The sequence below is a fragment of the Chiloscyllium plagiosum genome, chromosome 15, assembly GCF_004010195.1.
Source record: "Chiloscyllium plagiosum isolate BGI_BamShark_2017 chromosome 15, ASM401019v2, whole genome shotgun sequence".
NCBI classification, from domain to species: domain Eukaryota; kingdom Metazoa; phylum Chordata; class Chondrichthyes; order Orectolobiformes; family Hemiscylliidae; genus Chiloscyllium; species Chiloscyllium plagiosum.
Window position 1 is genome coordinate 28,113,978 of NC_057724.1, and position 14,668 is coordinate 28,128,645.

General features: G+C 39.4%; 1 protein-coding gene across 6 annotated transcripts in view; it reads left to right on the plus strand.

The window, feature by feature from the left end:
* Positions 1 to 14,668, plus strand: part of drp2 (dystrophin related protein 2) — a 368,975-nt gene that overhangs the window by 329,139 nt on the left and 25,168 nt on the right. For all 6 annotated transcript variants that reach the window (XM_043704533.1, XM_043704534.1, XM_043704530.1 and 3 more), the window contains 4 exons: positions 5,223 to 5,380; positions 7,830 to 7,996; positions 9,442 to 9,553; positions 11,027 to 11,163. In XM_043704533.1, coding sequence (XP_043560468.1) covers positions 5,223 to 5,380; positions 7,830 to 7,996; positions 9,442 to 9,553; positions 11,027 to 11,163 — 574 coding nt within the window. The remainder of the gene's footprint in view (positions 1 to 5,222; positions 5,381 to 7,829; positions 7,997 to 9,441; positions 9,554 to 11,026; positions 11,164 to 14,668) is intronic.

Genomic DNA, 14,668 nt, shown 5'->3' on the forward strand with positions numbered 1-14,668 from the left:
GTTTGAAATGGAAAACAGTGGTTCTAAGACTAATATTTTAAATTTTAAAAGAGCTATGAAAAACTGAGCTATCTGAAGTGAATTAGAATTCTAGGCTAGAGCATATATCAATAGGGTTGCAGTGGCAGACATTTAAAAGGATATCTCAAAATAATCAAAGTAAGTAGATTTGTATGATAAAGAAAAACTCTAATGGGAGGGCTCACCATTAACTAAAGAAATTACAAAACTATCAAATTTAAGGAAAAAGCTTATAATTTTGCAAAGTGGCAAGTCAGATGTTTGGAGAGAATATAAAAGGCAGCAGATAAAGACTAAGGGTTAAAAAGGAGGAACACACTAGAGTAGAAGAGAAGGCAGCTGCTGAAAATGTGTTGCTGGAAAAGCGCAGCAGGTCAAGCAGCATCCAGGGAACAGGAGAATCGACGTTTCGGGCATAAGTCCTTCTTCAGGAACTTATGCCCGAAACGCGATTCTCCTGTTCCCTGGATGCTGCCTGACCTGCTGCGCTTTTCCAGCAACACATTTTCAGCTCTGATCCCCAGCATCTGCAGACCTCACTTTCTTCTAGATGAGAAGGCATTCTAGCAAAGTAAAAACAAATAGCACAAATTTCTAGAGGTATTTAAAAAAAAGAAAAAGTCAGTAAAGTGAGTGTTGGTCATCTCAATAGTGGGAATGGAAAGGTAATAATCAGCTCCCAGGTGAGATTCCCCAAGTTATTAAGCTCCCAGACGAATATCCAATATTATTAAACTCCTGCACGAGGAGTGATGAACTGGTTCCCCTCTTTATTCACTTGGTCTCTCAGTTGATCACAGCAAGAATTTGAAAATTTGAAAAAAGGGAGATTTCCTTTTCTCCCAAGAACGAAGTTACCTAAGCTTTCTTCAATTAGCAAATCAGTAAGTTATTAATTACTGAACATGAAAAGAAAGAATAATGCAACACCCATACACACAGATTAGGAAAAAGAAGTGACTCTAAAAAAGATTAAAGTTAAAAGATATATAGATCAGTCTCTCAGGATCATTTGTGACGAATGGATAGTTGGTGAACAGTTGTTTTTAAGATATTTGACTTTACAGTTTGTTTGCCTGGTTCCCTTTGACAGCTGTCAGCATTCACATCGAGGGAGTCATTTTATGTCCTATTTTCTTGAGACTTCCTTTGGTAGCTAGGTGGCATCTAACACTCAGAGGAAAAGAATAATTTTACTTGTGGCACAGGGGTAAACTGGTGGGTGGTTCTTCAACTGTGACCTTCACAACCTAGCCTGATACACATCAGTACCTCAGTTTACTAGCACACCTTCTTCCATGAAAACACAAACATCAGAGTTGGAACCCATTTTGAAATCTTTTTTTTAATATATTCCTGGAAGTTGATGCCTTTCTGCTAAAAGGGTTTATGTAGTCATCTTTCCCTATTATGTGTCTGTCTCTGCTTGAGGTATCCCACACACTCATCAGGTATAACATGCCATGAGTCCCACATAGGACTTTGCCAGACAGGTCTGTAATTTATGTTTGTCTTTCGACTTGCTCAAAAAAAACACACATTTTGGAAGTAAAAATTAGAAAAATGACTATAGTACTTCAGGGCTCTAATCTGCCATTGAGGTAATAGGAGATTATGGGGAAATAGCAGATAAAGTGAACAAATAGTTTGCTTTTATCTTCACTGTAACATACAAAAAACATTCCAAAAGTATATATTTCCTAGTCAAGGTGGTGTGTGGCTTGGAGGAGATCTTGGAGGAGGTGATGTTCCAACATATATGCTTTGTTCTTCTAGAAAGTAGGGGTCAGAGGTCTGGAGGATGCTGTTGCAGGAATCTTGGCCCATTACTGTACATCTTTTAGACACTGCATAGCAGAGGTGAAAGGATTGAATGTTGAAAGTAATGCATGGGGTGCCAATCAAGCAGGCTGCTTTGTCCTAGATGGTGTCAAGTTCTTTATGTGCTGTTAGTGCTGGACTCATCCGGGCAAGTGGAGAGTATTCTATCACATACATGTCTTGTGAATTGTAGTTTGTAAATGAGCACTGGTGTTGTAAAGTGAAAGGGTGGGTAAACATATCCTGACTAATCTTGACAAGTTTGTGGTAATTCTTTTTAATTCATGATGTGGAGGTGCCGGTGTTGGACTGGAGTGGACAAAGTTAAAAATCATACAACACCAGGTTATAATCCAACAGGTTTATTTGGAAGTACTAACTTTCAGAATGCTGCTCTTCCATCAGGTCACTAGTGATTAGTTACCTGATGAAGGAGCTGTGCTCTGAAAGCTAATACTTCAAAGCAAGCCTGTTAGACTATAACCTGGTGCTGTGTGATTTTTAATTTCTGAATTCATGCATGTTTCATGATGAGATTAAAAAAGGGCCAAGGTTCAGAGAAAGGTCCAACACAACATTATTGAATACTTTATCAAGGAAAAACAATATTTGTCAGATTTGACTATAGTTAAACTCTACTAGACTCCCTCAAGCTCTTCACAGGACTCTTCAGTAAATAGTCTTAAAACTCAAAATAAACAGTCTCAATTCTACACTAGCTATCTATTTCTAACATGCTTCTGAGGATTCACTATACCCTATCCATAGGTCCTTACTGCTGTATTTGAGCTATTTGTCTGAAAAGACTGGTACTACCCATCCAATAAGCTGGAACAGTGGTCTTAAAGAGTTGGTTGATGTTCCAGGGTCTGCAGTTATCAATTGGGGCTTCTCCTTTTGTCTAGTACTAGTTCTGGTCTTCATGTTGTCTCACTGAAGTGGTCTCGCTGGCCCTGGTCAGTATGATGCTGCTCACCACAAGGCACAAGGAGCTGGAGACGCTGTGCAGCTCGGCTGCAGGTCAAATTTGCTCCTGGAGAGGCCATTGAAGAAGGTGCAAAAGTAAAGAGAGCTGGGACTCCACGTTGCCCTGTTTATCCCTCTCTTTGCATGTTTCTCAAAGATTATGATTTGAGTCCAATGCTAGCGTCAGGTTAGGGCAGAAAGATCCATGAAAGTGACTACTTTCCATATTTGGAAATTGCAGAACATGGTTTTGAACTTTCAAGTGCTGCCCTTGTCAGTCTTTGCCTTTAGCCTCCTATTGAGCTAGATGCCACCTAGTTCTTCTAACAAAGCAGGTTCACTGGAGGTGGAGACAATGGTTCGTTCTGAAACAATGTGGCCATTCACATTTTGCCAGGCAGTTCCAAGCCTGTCTAGTTTTGATGGAAAGTTGATTGTCCAAGGCTTGGCTACATGAGTACAGTCTGTTCTAGCTCAGCAGTTTGCAAATTGCAGAGACCAGCTAGGTTTAAACTTGGCTTCCACATTTCAAGTCTTTATCCATTTTCATGAAAAATGTCAATATTTCTGTAACAATCCTAGAGGTCACCTGACCACACTAGGAACTCAAAAGGTGAGTTACTCATCACAGAACTCCCAGATTCCAACTTGCTTGTGTAGTATATATGTAGCTGGTCCAGTTCCATTTCTGGTCAATGATAATCCCCAGGATAGTCATTGCCTAGCATTTCTGTGTCAAGAATATTAATTGTCATTGATCAGCCCAAGCCTAAAGTTGTCCAAGTCTTACCAAATACAAACACAAGCTGCCATAGTGTCTGAGAAGTCACCAATAGTGCTGAATATTATGTAAACATCTGCAAACATCCCCACCTCTGATCTTATGTTGAAGGAAAATTCATTGATGAAGCAATTAAAGATGGTCAGGTGTAAGACACAACCTAAGGAACTCCACAAGTGATGTCCCACAGTGGAGATAACTGATCTTCAATTACAAACATTTTCTTTTGTGCTAGGCATGATACAAACCAGTCGAGTGTTTCTTCCCAATTCCCATTGACTCCACTGTTGCCGGAGCTACTCGATGCCACACTCTTATCAAATGCTGCCATCCAGAGCAGTCACTCTCACTTCACCTGTGGAATGCAGCTCTTTGGAGCATATTTGGACAAAGGTTGTAATGATAGGATGGTCATTGGCTAGGTCGGATTTGCTCTGCCTTCAGAGGACAGGACATATCTAGGTAATGGATTAGTGGTGCTGGAAGAGCACAGCCGTTCAGGCAGCATCCAAGGAGCTTCGAAATCGACGTTTCGGGCAAAAGCCCTTCATCAGGAATCTAGGTAATGTTCACATTGCCAGGAATATACCAATGATGTAGCTGTCCTGGAACTTGTCAATTTTAAAGGTCTAACATAATTGTGCTTTTGATTATCAATATGAGCGAAGTTACCAAAAGTTTATTTTATTACTAATCATCTTTAAATGCACTGATATTAGAATTGCAAAATCAAAGACATGCAATAGGGAATATTCCTCTCAGATCAAGACTCATATTGAGAATGATTGGGAGATTTATTATTCACATAATGATACCTCAGATTGGAGTGCTTAATATGGTAGTTTAGGGACAGCTTAACTTACACTTAAGCTTTACTGTTACTAAATTATGACTGTTGAGAAGACAGAGCAAGGGTTTTAATCATAGTCCATTGTTGCACCAGATCAAGAATATTTAATGGGCTAAGTGCAGAGGGAACATTATCTGTATCCAATCTACATTCGATCTGTCTTTGGCTATACTTAATGCTGATACTGGACGGATAAAGCAAGAACGATTTCATATCCCATCACAAATGTGCCTTACTTTATTGGGTTCACAGACTGTCAGTCCTTAAAATATTCACTCTGAAGTATTTCAAATGTTATGCAATTACTAGCTCTATTATCGAGTACACCAATACAAGTAAAAATATGTACATAAAATTATAATAATCTGTGCACTGCAAAAACCTATATGTGTTGAAGGGGTTGGGGAGGTGCTCAAAGGTGAGATAGTGGGGAGGAGCTCAAAGAAAGACAATTCAAGTGCAACCATACAAGATGGAATCATGCCCTTTAATTACTCAACTAAGAGTACCACGTTTGAATGTATTTTACAATATTGGCTGCATTTCAAAAGTATTTAAGAGATTGTGAAGACATCCTTTGGTCATGAAAGGTACATTATAGATGCAAGTTCTTACTTCTCACTTCCTGTCTCTTCACCATTTAGTCCGCTTATCAGCCCCCAGAATCATCTCCGTAGGTTAATGACACATCAATGCTGCCCTGAAAGAAGCCACTACACAATCACCTGTTTGTATCTGGTTGTTTTATCAAATGTAACATCCTGATATTCATTCCCTCTATAGACTTGTACAAGCAAGTGAGTGACTCAGCAAGCCTGTGTAATCAGCGCCACCTCAGCCTTCTCCTACATGAAGCCATTCAGATCCCACGCCAGCTTGGTGAGGTAGCAGCATTTGGTGGAAGCAATGTGGAACCCAGTGTCAGGAGCTGCTTTCGGTTTGTAAGTCCATCATGAGGTTTTTTTTCCACGGGAGAATGAGTGGGTTTAAGAGCGGCACTAACCTGAGAAATGTCAGACTGGGGAATATTGTGGAAATGCTGATACAGGAATGCATTTGTTTGCAATTTGTTCATGTTCAAGTGTAACCCACGTTCCAGTTCACATTCTGGCGTTAAACCTTTATTTATCCCTGCTCCCATCATCAGTGAAATTAGTAACTCAGAAATTTCATGACCAACTCAAGATTCAGCATCAAAGCATAAATAAACAAAAAGAATTGGGTTTGGAAAAATTCATGTAGTTATCCAAATGTAAATTGGAGCAATTAAACCTGCTAATCTGAGGTCATAATTAGCCTTCGAAAGGGACTAATCTTTGGACTTGCAGAAGATAAATCTTGAGCTTTGCAACTGAAGTACTTGTTGGATACTATCCCCTTAAAAAAGGAATGTCACAGACCTTTGCTCTAAAACCCTGGTTTAGTTTTGAGTGGAGTTTAAATCCAGAGGAATGAAATTCTTTAAGAAATTCAAATACTAGCTGCATTTGTCTGTAATAAATGACCTACAAATTACATTGTAGCCTCACAACCCAAATATTTCACAGCTCCCTGTTCTCAGAATCCACAGCTTGATAGTAGCACTTTACAGGCCTGCCCTTAGGGATGGTGTCTGAGCATAGTGTGTCCATAACAGGATCATTGCCAAATTCAGGAATCGGAGCTTCAAAGATCTCGCTGAAATCTATCTGTTCATACTTACAAATTAGTTGGTACACCAAGATTTCACTTATCTATGTGCAGTAACATAGGAAACATAACAATGTAAATTTACCACAAGTCTCCTCCCCCTAGATAGACGCTGCAGTGAGCACAAAATTCCATGCACCGAAAATACTGATGGACTATTTTCAGCTCCCAGACAGGTCATCTAGATCCATGATCATGCTGAGACACATCAACAGCACAATTTAAGACCCCTTCTTATGACTTTCTATTTTAATGAGATGTATTTTAATGAGATTTTATATTTTAATGAGGCTCTCCATTTTAATCAATGTTTCTAGCACTCAACATTTTTTTCTCATAATTGTGCAGTTTGTAGTGCAGCCATTTGTTTTAACATTTCCTTCTTTTTAAATCTCAATTTATTTTGCATTTTTGCCATCTCGTACAATTTAACCTCTTAAAAAATTCTTATTCCCTAAACCTTAAAATGTAGTTGCCCTTCCAAGAAGCCTATTCTAATCTCGTTTCACTTGCCTTTTTGATTTAAATTGTCCCAACATCCCTAGTAATCCTCACTGGGATATCTCAGTGAAGGTCAACCTGTGGTACAATTGACTTCTGCTCTAGAATTGACCTTCATGTCTCACGAGTCAGAAACCTACTGTTCTACACTGTGGGCTGAATTTTCCTCACCTATAATTTCAAGTATCCTTTTCCTCTCTATTACATGTAAATTACACGAGAGAAGCTTGACCCGGCAACTCACTCCAGACATCCAATACTCTCAGGCAAGATAGTGGTAATCCTTGGAGCACTGCAAAAAGCCACTTTCTGGGTGATAATACTCTCTTTCATTAGACTTCAGTACTAAAAGCTGTCCATCTGCTTATACTTTCAAAACACATGCCATGACATTTTCCAAATATATTTTCCACATGTCACCAAGTCATAGTATGAAGAAGGATATATTCACTTTAATAATTTGGTGTGAAATTACATCCTTTTTATGAGCCACTGACAATCTGTCTGTATCATGCCAGTTGAAAGAACCTATCACACGTGAGGCTAATTGCACTGGGCTCAAAGCAGGGCCGAAAGCCACGGCAGTTTATTTCAAAAGTGGCTTCAGGATTGGAGATGGTCGGGTATCATTCAGGTGAGCTAGTGAGCTCAGAAGTAATAACCTTTCTTAATCTAATTCACAACTTCTTGAGTTCGTTTCACAGACTCTGACTTCTTCCCTACTTCAGTGATTCTGGCATGAACACTGACTTCTATGTGTTCTCTACTTCTCAAAGTAAATATTTATACTGACACCTAGAATTAAAATCCCCATTCATTCATCCATTATCACTGCAATCAACTTTTTCTTTCCATCCCATTCCAACAATCCATACATGATGTCATACAATTTCATATCATGATTTTTTTTTCTATTAGGTAAAACTTTCCAGAAGCAAAACCTTGTAATTTTTTTATTATTGTTGACAGTTACCCTTTGCCGATTTAATAAAGCACAACCCTTCCTGTTACACTGAATACTAGAATTTCCCATCAGCATTCTTTCAATGACTCTGGTAATCCTTTTAAAATAAATAGTTTAAGCTGCACATCAGCATAACACAGATCAGACAACCTAGCTAGAGGCTATGTATAGAGTCTAGACTTGAAGATCATGCCAACAGAATATCTGTAGTATGTTCTTTACCGTACTATCTCCAGGTTAATGATAAACCAGTAATTCAAGCCACCCACTTCCTGGAGTGGATGAAATTGGAGCCCCAGTCGATGGTTTGGTTGCCGGTCCTACATCGTTTAATAACTTCAGAAGCTGCAAAACACCAAGCCAAATGTCACATCTGCAAGCAATGCCCAATTAAAGGCTTTAGGTAGGTACATACAGCCAATTTTCTTTATATTTACCCTTTTTTTTCTCAATTAAGCCATACAGTTAAATAAAGATCCTGTTTCTCCATTCCTCTCTGATGTTATTATACCCAGTGGATATATTGAAGAGGAGTAAGCTGTGTAATGACTTTTCTTGCATTATTTAATGCTGGATTTTTTTCTTGCATTATTTAATGTCGGGGTTTGATTCTGGGCTAAACTGGAGTTAGCGTAAGCACAATTACTAATACCAAGCCTATATATTCAAATTAATTGTTATTCTTCATTATCAGTGATAAAAATATCAGGTTTAGGACTTCCCAAACCTTTAGAGGCCTATTGGCTTAACATTATTTTTCAACTTTAAGATGCAGAGAATTACACAGAATTGGCAGCACAGAAATAATCGTTATCGGTTATGCTTCAGATAGACTGTTTTGAGCCTTTCTTCATCTCATTCTTTCAACAGAACTTTCTATTCCTTTCTCCTTCTTGTTTATCCACTATCCCATTAAATACATTGACGCTATTCACATCAAACACTCATTAAGTATTAAGTTCCTAATTCTAACCAATCACTGAGTTTCCTGAGGTTTCGCCAGACTGCCTGGCTGGATTTATTATGAACTATCTTATTTTATTGCTTCTAGTTATGGTCTTCCCCACAAGTGAATACTCTTTGTTTCTCATTTTTGTCTCTCTCTCCTCCAATAATATCTCTCTTGTTATCTCACTCACTCTGGTGTTTTTCCTTTGGTGTGAACATGGGGAGTTAGATGGGCTAGGCAGATTGCATAATTTCAGGAAGCAAATGTGGGAATAGACTTCAAGAAGTGAAATGGAAGGGGAAGTTCACAGAAAGTATACATAATCACTATCCTGTTGATTCATTTTCTGTAAACTGAGTGAATATTGTAGTGGATTTAATTTCTTGTTCACATACGCTGATAAATATTAGAAATGAATCCAGTCAACATTTCTTAATAGGGACACCACCATTATATCTAATCATCCTCTATATCCACTTGCACTTTTAAATCTTCATTCCTTCCAGTGCATCTATGCCTTGTCAAATCCAAGGAGAGAAAAGTAAACAGTTAACATGCCAAAACAGTCACTGCACTTGCACTGAGTTGCTATTTTTACCTGTGCTTGCTGCCTGTTTTGGCACTGAGCTCTTGTGCTTTAGTATATACATTGGCACTGTATTCCTTGCCACTGCTCAGACTGGCAAAGGACTGGTTACCTTGCACACTTATTGGTGCTTGTTGACAATATTTAGCAATCAAATATATCTCTTAGTGCGTGTTGACATTATTGGTAACAAAATATTCCTGTGTATAATTCTTTTAGTTGTTCCTGCTGCAGAATTGTTTTTCATTTGATTCTTGTTTCAAGTTCAATTTCTATTCCTCACTATCTCTAAAATCTGTCTTTTCTGCTTCAGATACCGCAGTTTGAAGCAGTTTAATGTTGACATCTGCCAAACATGTTTCTTGACAGGAAGGGCAAACAAGGGTCACAAACTACATTACCCCATCATGGAATACTGTGCCCCAGTAAGTAATATATATTACTACATATACCCACAAACAGCATTATGCCATCATGTTACACTGTTATAGCGATAGCTGGTAAAACACTGACCAATATAACTTTGTGCTTGATGAGATTTTAGTTATATGATGTTGGTTTCAATTTCCAAAGAAGACGCTTCTCTGTTCAGCTGACACAATCAAGTGACTTTTGACTGAAAGCAATAATAACAACTCATTTGATACCCATAAAATCCCTACAGTAGAGATAGAGGCCATTCGGCCTATCAAGTCTGCACTGATCCTCCAAAGAGCACCCCACCCTAACCCCATACCCAGCATTTCCCATGGCTAACACCACCTAGCCTATGCATCCTTGGACACCACAGGGCAATTTAGCATGGCCAATCTACCTAACCTGCATATCTTTGGACTAAGGGAGGAAACCATAACACCCAGCAGAAACCCATGCAGACACAAGGAGAATGCGCAAATTCCACACAGTCACCCAAGGCTAGAAGTGAACCTGAATCCCTGACATTGTAAGGAAGCAGTGTTAATCAATATTCCACTATGTCACCCCAAAACTCTGGGCCTAAAATTACAACCACAATCTAATGCTATAACCAGTAACTTAATTGAGCTGCCTGCTAAGGTCATCATTTTAGGTATATTGTCTCACCCTTTTTTTTCTGGATCTCTCTTCACTACAAAGCATCTTAGCCAAAAAGGCAGCCAGGCAACCTGGTCTACTAAACCATTGTATTGACTGAAAGAAGGTGCATGACAGCACGTTTAGGAAGATTTGCTCCATTACTTTTTTCCTCCCTTTCTTTGCATCCTATTGCCAGAACTCTCTCCAGATCCACTTCCTGAAACCATTGTTGAAACCGAAGGTTCATGAATGAAAAGTTATTTTCTACAATCATCTCAAAGTATGTCATGCAAAGGATAATTTCTCTACTTTCTAGACCAGCTGCGTAGGGAGGTGCTGGTATTTGGGGATGTCACTGGACTATTTATCCAGACAATCAGCCTAATATTCTGTGGTCATGGATTCATATCCCACTATTGCAGCTATACATATGGAATAAAAAGCTAAACTGTAAATTGGCATGGAAACACTTCTGGCTCATTCGTGTCCTTTAGGGAAGGAAATCTGCCAAACTTACCTGAGTCTGGGCTACACATGATTCCAGACATGTGGTTTGCTTCTAACTACCTTCTGGGTAATTAGTGATGGTCAATGAATACTGACTGGCCTACAGTGCCTGCATTATCCGAATGAATGTAAAAACAGCTCAGAACAGTTTTTTTTAACTACATAATATAGCAGGAGAGCTGTATTGAGACTGATTCAAACTAATTCTAGTCTGGAATGTTACAGCTAACAGTGTGAAGAGACATTCATTTTGATTCAAACCCAAATCCCATCATTAAAAAGAGTTTAACTTAAGTGTATCAACTGGAAAGTAACTTTGTTTGCTTCTCCCCCAGACTACGTCAGGAGAAAATGTGCGGGATTTTGCCAAGACATTGAAAAACAAGTTCAGAACCAAGCAGTATTTCAGCAAGCATCCGCAAAGGGGCTACCTACCTGTCCAGTCAGTGATGGAGGGTGACAGCATTGACACGTAAGGCAGTCCCATCAGGATAATGTTTTCTCACTGTCGTCTTTTTGTCTCCATCTTGAATTAAAGCTTTTGAATGTTTTACTTCTTATGGCGAATAGATTTATTTGCAACATTAAATGTAGCTTTTACTTTCTTGCCTCCTTGAAAGTGTTAATGCATTGTTATGTGAATTCCATAGCCCTCCAGCTGACCATTCTTCCTACATGGGCCTACCCCATGGAGTGGTGCACCCACATCCTAACTGGCCTACTTGGCTAAAATCAGCTAATTCAGCCCCAAACATGTCTCTGTCCTCATTTATACAAGTTGCTAAATAGTTTGCATATCTACTGAATCAGTGAAAGTAGGTAAAGGAAATTTTATTTTACCTACAATACGTATCAGATATGTTGAATTACTACAGCTGGACTCTGTTGTTCATTCTAACAACTGTTACTATTAGAATATATTGCCATTGGTTGAAAACTTTGCATAACACCTTAGAAATGATAGAAAACTTTCTGTTTGTCACTTAAGATGCCCCATTGATGCGGCAAAGTGTTTGACTCTTTAATTTTATTCAATAGGTAAAGATATCAGAAGCAAAAACAGAAATTGCTGGAGAAACTCAGCAGGTCTGGCAACATTTGTGAAGTGAAAGTAGACTTAATAATTTGGGTGCAGTTAGCCCTCTTCAGAACTGATTTTCTCTCTGCAGATGCTGCCAGACCTGCAGAATTTTTCCAACAATTTCAGTTTACATTTCTGATTTCCAGCATCCACAGTTCTTTCATTTATTTTGTAGGTAAAGAAATGTTATGGACCAGACCAAACTCCCTCAAAATATAATAAATAGATAGCATAGACCTCAACTTTTTATTATTTTGAAGACAAGTGTAAGGCATTGTGTTCCAGATGCAATTCAATTGGTTAAACTACTTGGCTTGAAGCAACACACATTTTATTCTTCCTGTTGTTAAAATACAAACAAAAGAAAGAAGAATTGAAATAACAACTCAATTGGAAAACTGAAAAGAATAATATATTATTTAACTATTAAACGTAACTGTTCCAATGTAGTAACATCCCATAAACACACACATGCAAAGACAAATTCAGTAAAATAGATTGTCTCACAAGCAATTCTCCAGTCCAGGAAGAAAGAACATCGAGAGAAAACTCAGAGAGAGAGAGAGAGAGAGGGCCCTAATCTCAAAGTTGTGTTTGAAGAAACATTAGCTTTTGTCAAGGGTATTTTCTCTAACACCTTTATCAATCTCCAGTATTGAAGTGAAGGAGGCATTTTCAAAGTGGCCCTTTTCCTCTCAAAGCTCCAGAACAGTTTAAAAATCAATTTGCCAGTTCTTGTTGATTTTAGCAGATCTGGGTCTTGACCGAATTTCCTGCTTTTCTGTTCTCAAACCCATAATGCAGTTCTTCAGTCAGGGCATCATTTGTCCTTTAATACTCCATTCCACCCCATGAGACGAAGTTCACATATGGGAAATTTAACATTGTTAATACAGAAGAAAGAAAAGAATATGATTCAAAGGGATTAATACAACACAAGGGTAAATGACATTTGGCTTACAGTAATTTTGTACATGTGCCTGAATTTTTCTGGGTATGACAACATAGGTTAACACACCCATATGAAACAAAAAGCTTAATGGTTTGTATAAAGCTTCACCTCATTTAATGTTGACTTGAATTGAATTGAATTTATTGTCACGTGTACCAAGGCATGGTGAAAAGCTTTGTCTTGCGACCAATACTGGCAGACCACAAAAGTAAGTAGCATAACTAAGTAAATAATAGATAAACAGCAGCAAAAACAAAAACACAGGTACAGGCCAATGTTAAGAGTTTGCGAGGCCATTCAGTATTCTAACAACAGTAGGGTAGAAACTGTTTCGAAACTGGCAGATGCGTGTGTTTGGGCTTTTGTACCTTCTCCCCAATCGTAGAGGTTGTAGAAAAGCATTGCCAGGGTGGGTTGGATCTTTGAGTATGCTGGTGGCCTTTCCTTGACAGCAGGCCTGGTAGGTGGATTCTATAGATGGGAGATTGGCCTTTGTGATTGTCCGGGCCAGGTTCACCAGTCTCTGTAATCCTCTCTGATCTTGAATGGTACAGTTGCCATACCAGGTAGTGATACATCCAGACAGAATGTTCTCGATGGCGCACCTATAAAAGTTGGCATGAGTATTCGCCATCATGCCAAATTTCCTTATCTGCCAGAAAAAGAAGAGACATTGTTGTGCCTTTGTAACCAGTGCGTCCACATGAAGAGTCCAAGAAAGCTTGTTGTGGATGACCACTCACAGGAGCTTGATACTCTCCACTCATTCCACCTCTGTGCTGTTAGTGTGTAGGGAGGCATGAATAACATTCCACTGAAAGTCAATAATGAGTTCCTTGGTTTTGCCAGCATTGAGAGCTAGGTTGTTCTCAGTGCACCATTTTTCTAGGTCTTCCACCTCCTGTCTATAGTCTGTTTCGTCGCCATTAGAGATTCGACCGACTATGGTGGTGTCATCAGCGAACTTGTAAATGGCATTAATCTGGTATTTGACAATGCAGTCATGGGAATACAGTGAGTACAGTAGGGGGCTGAGTATGCACCCCTAGGGGCTCCAGTGTTGAGTGTTAGTGATGATGAAACATTGTCCCCAATTTTCACTGATTGAGGCCTGTGGGTCAGGAAGCTAAGGATCCAATTGCAAAGAGTGTGGTTTAGTCTGATTAAGTTTAGTAATCAGACTCGAGGAGATAATACTGTTGAAGTCAATAAGTAGGATTCTTACGTAGCTTGGTGTCAAGATGTTCTAGGAGTGAAGGGCAAGTGATATGGCATCTCACATGGATCTGTTGGTCCGATAGGCAAATTGGAGTGGGTCAAGAGTAGTGGGGAGGCTGGAGTTGATTAATGCCATGACCAGCCTTTAAAAGCACTTCATGACCACCGAAGTTAGGGTGACTGGGCAGTAGTCATTGAGACATGCTGCATGAGCCTTCTTAGCCACAGGGATGATGTTGGCCCTCTTGAAACAGGCAGTGACAGTGGCCTGCTGCAGGGAGAGGTTGAAGATGTCTGAGAAGACCTCTGCCAGTTGATCTGCATGTGCTCTGAGTGCACGGCCTGTACCCCGTCTGGTCCCATTGCTTTCCTTGGATTCACAGGTAGGAAAACTGATCTGACCTCTGATGCAGTGACTGTTGGGATAGGTTCGTCAGGACCTGTTGGAATAGGTGTTACCTCTCTGACAAAATTCTACTCAAAGCAGGCATAGAAGGCATTGAGACGATCTGGAAGGGATGTGTCATCATCTGCTATCTTGCACTGTCTCTTTTTAGAACCTGTGATGTTATTCAGTCCTTGCCATAGTCGCCGGATGTCTGTCTGGGTCTCTAGTTTGGATCGGTATTGGTGCTTGGCTGTCTTAATGGCTCTGTGAAGGTCATACTTGGATTCCTAATGTTTGAGTGGGTCTCCTGATCTGAAGGCCTCATGCCTGGTTTTTAG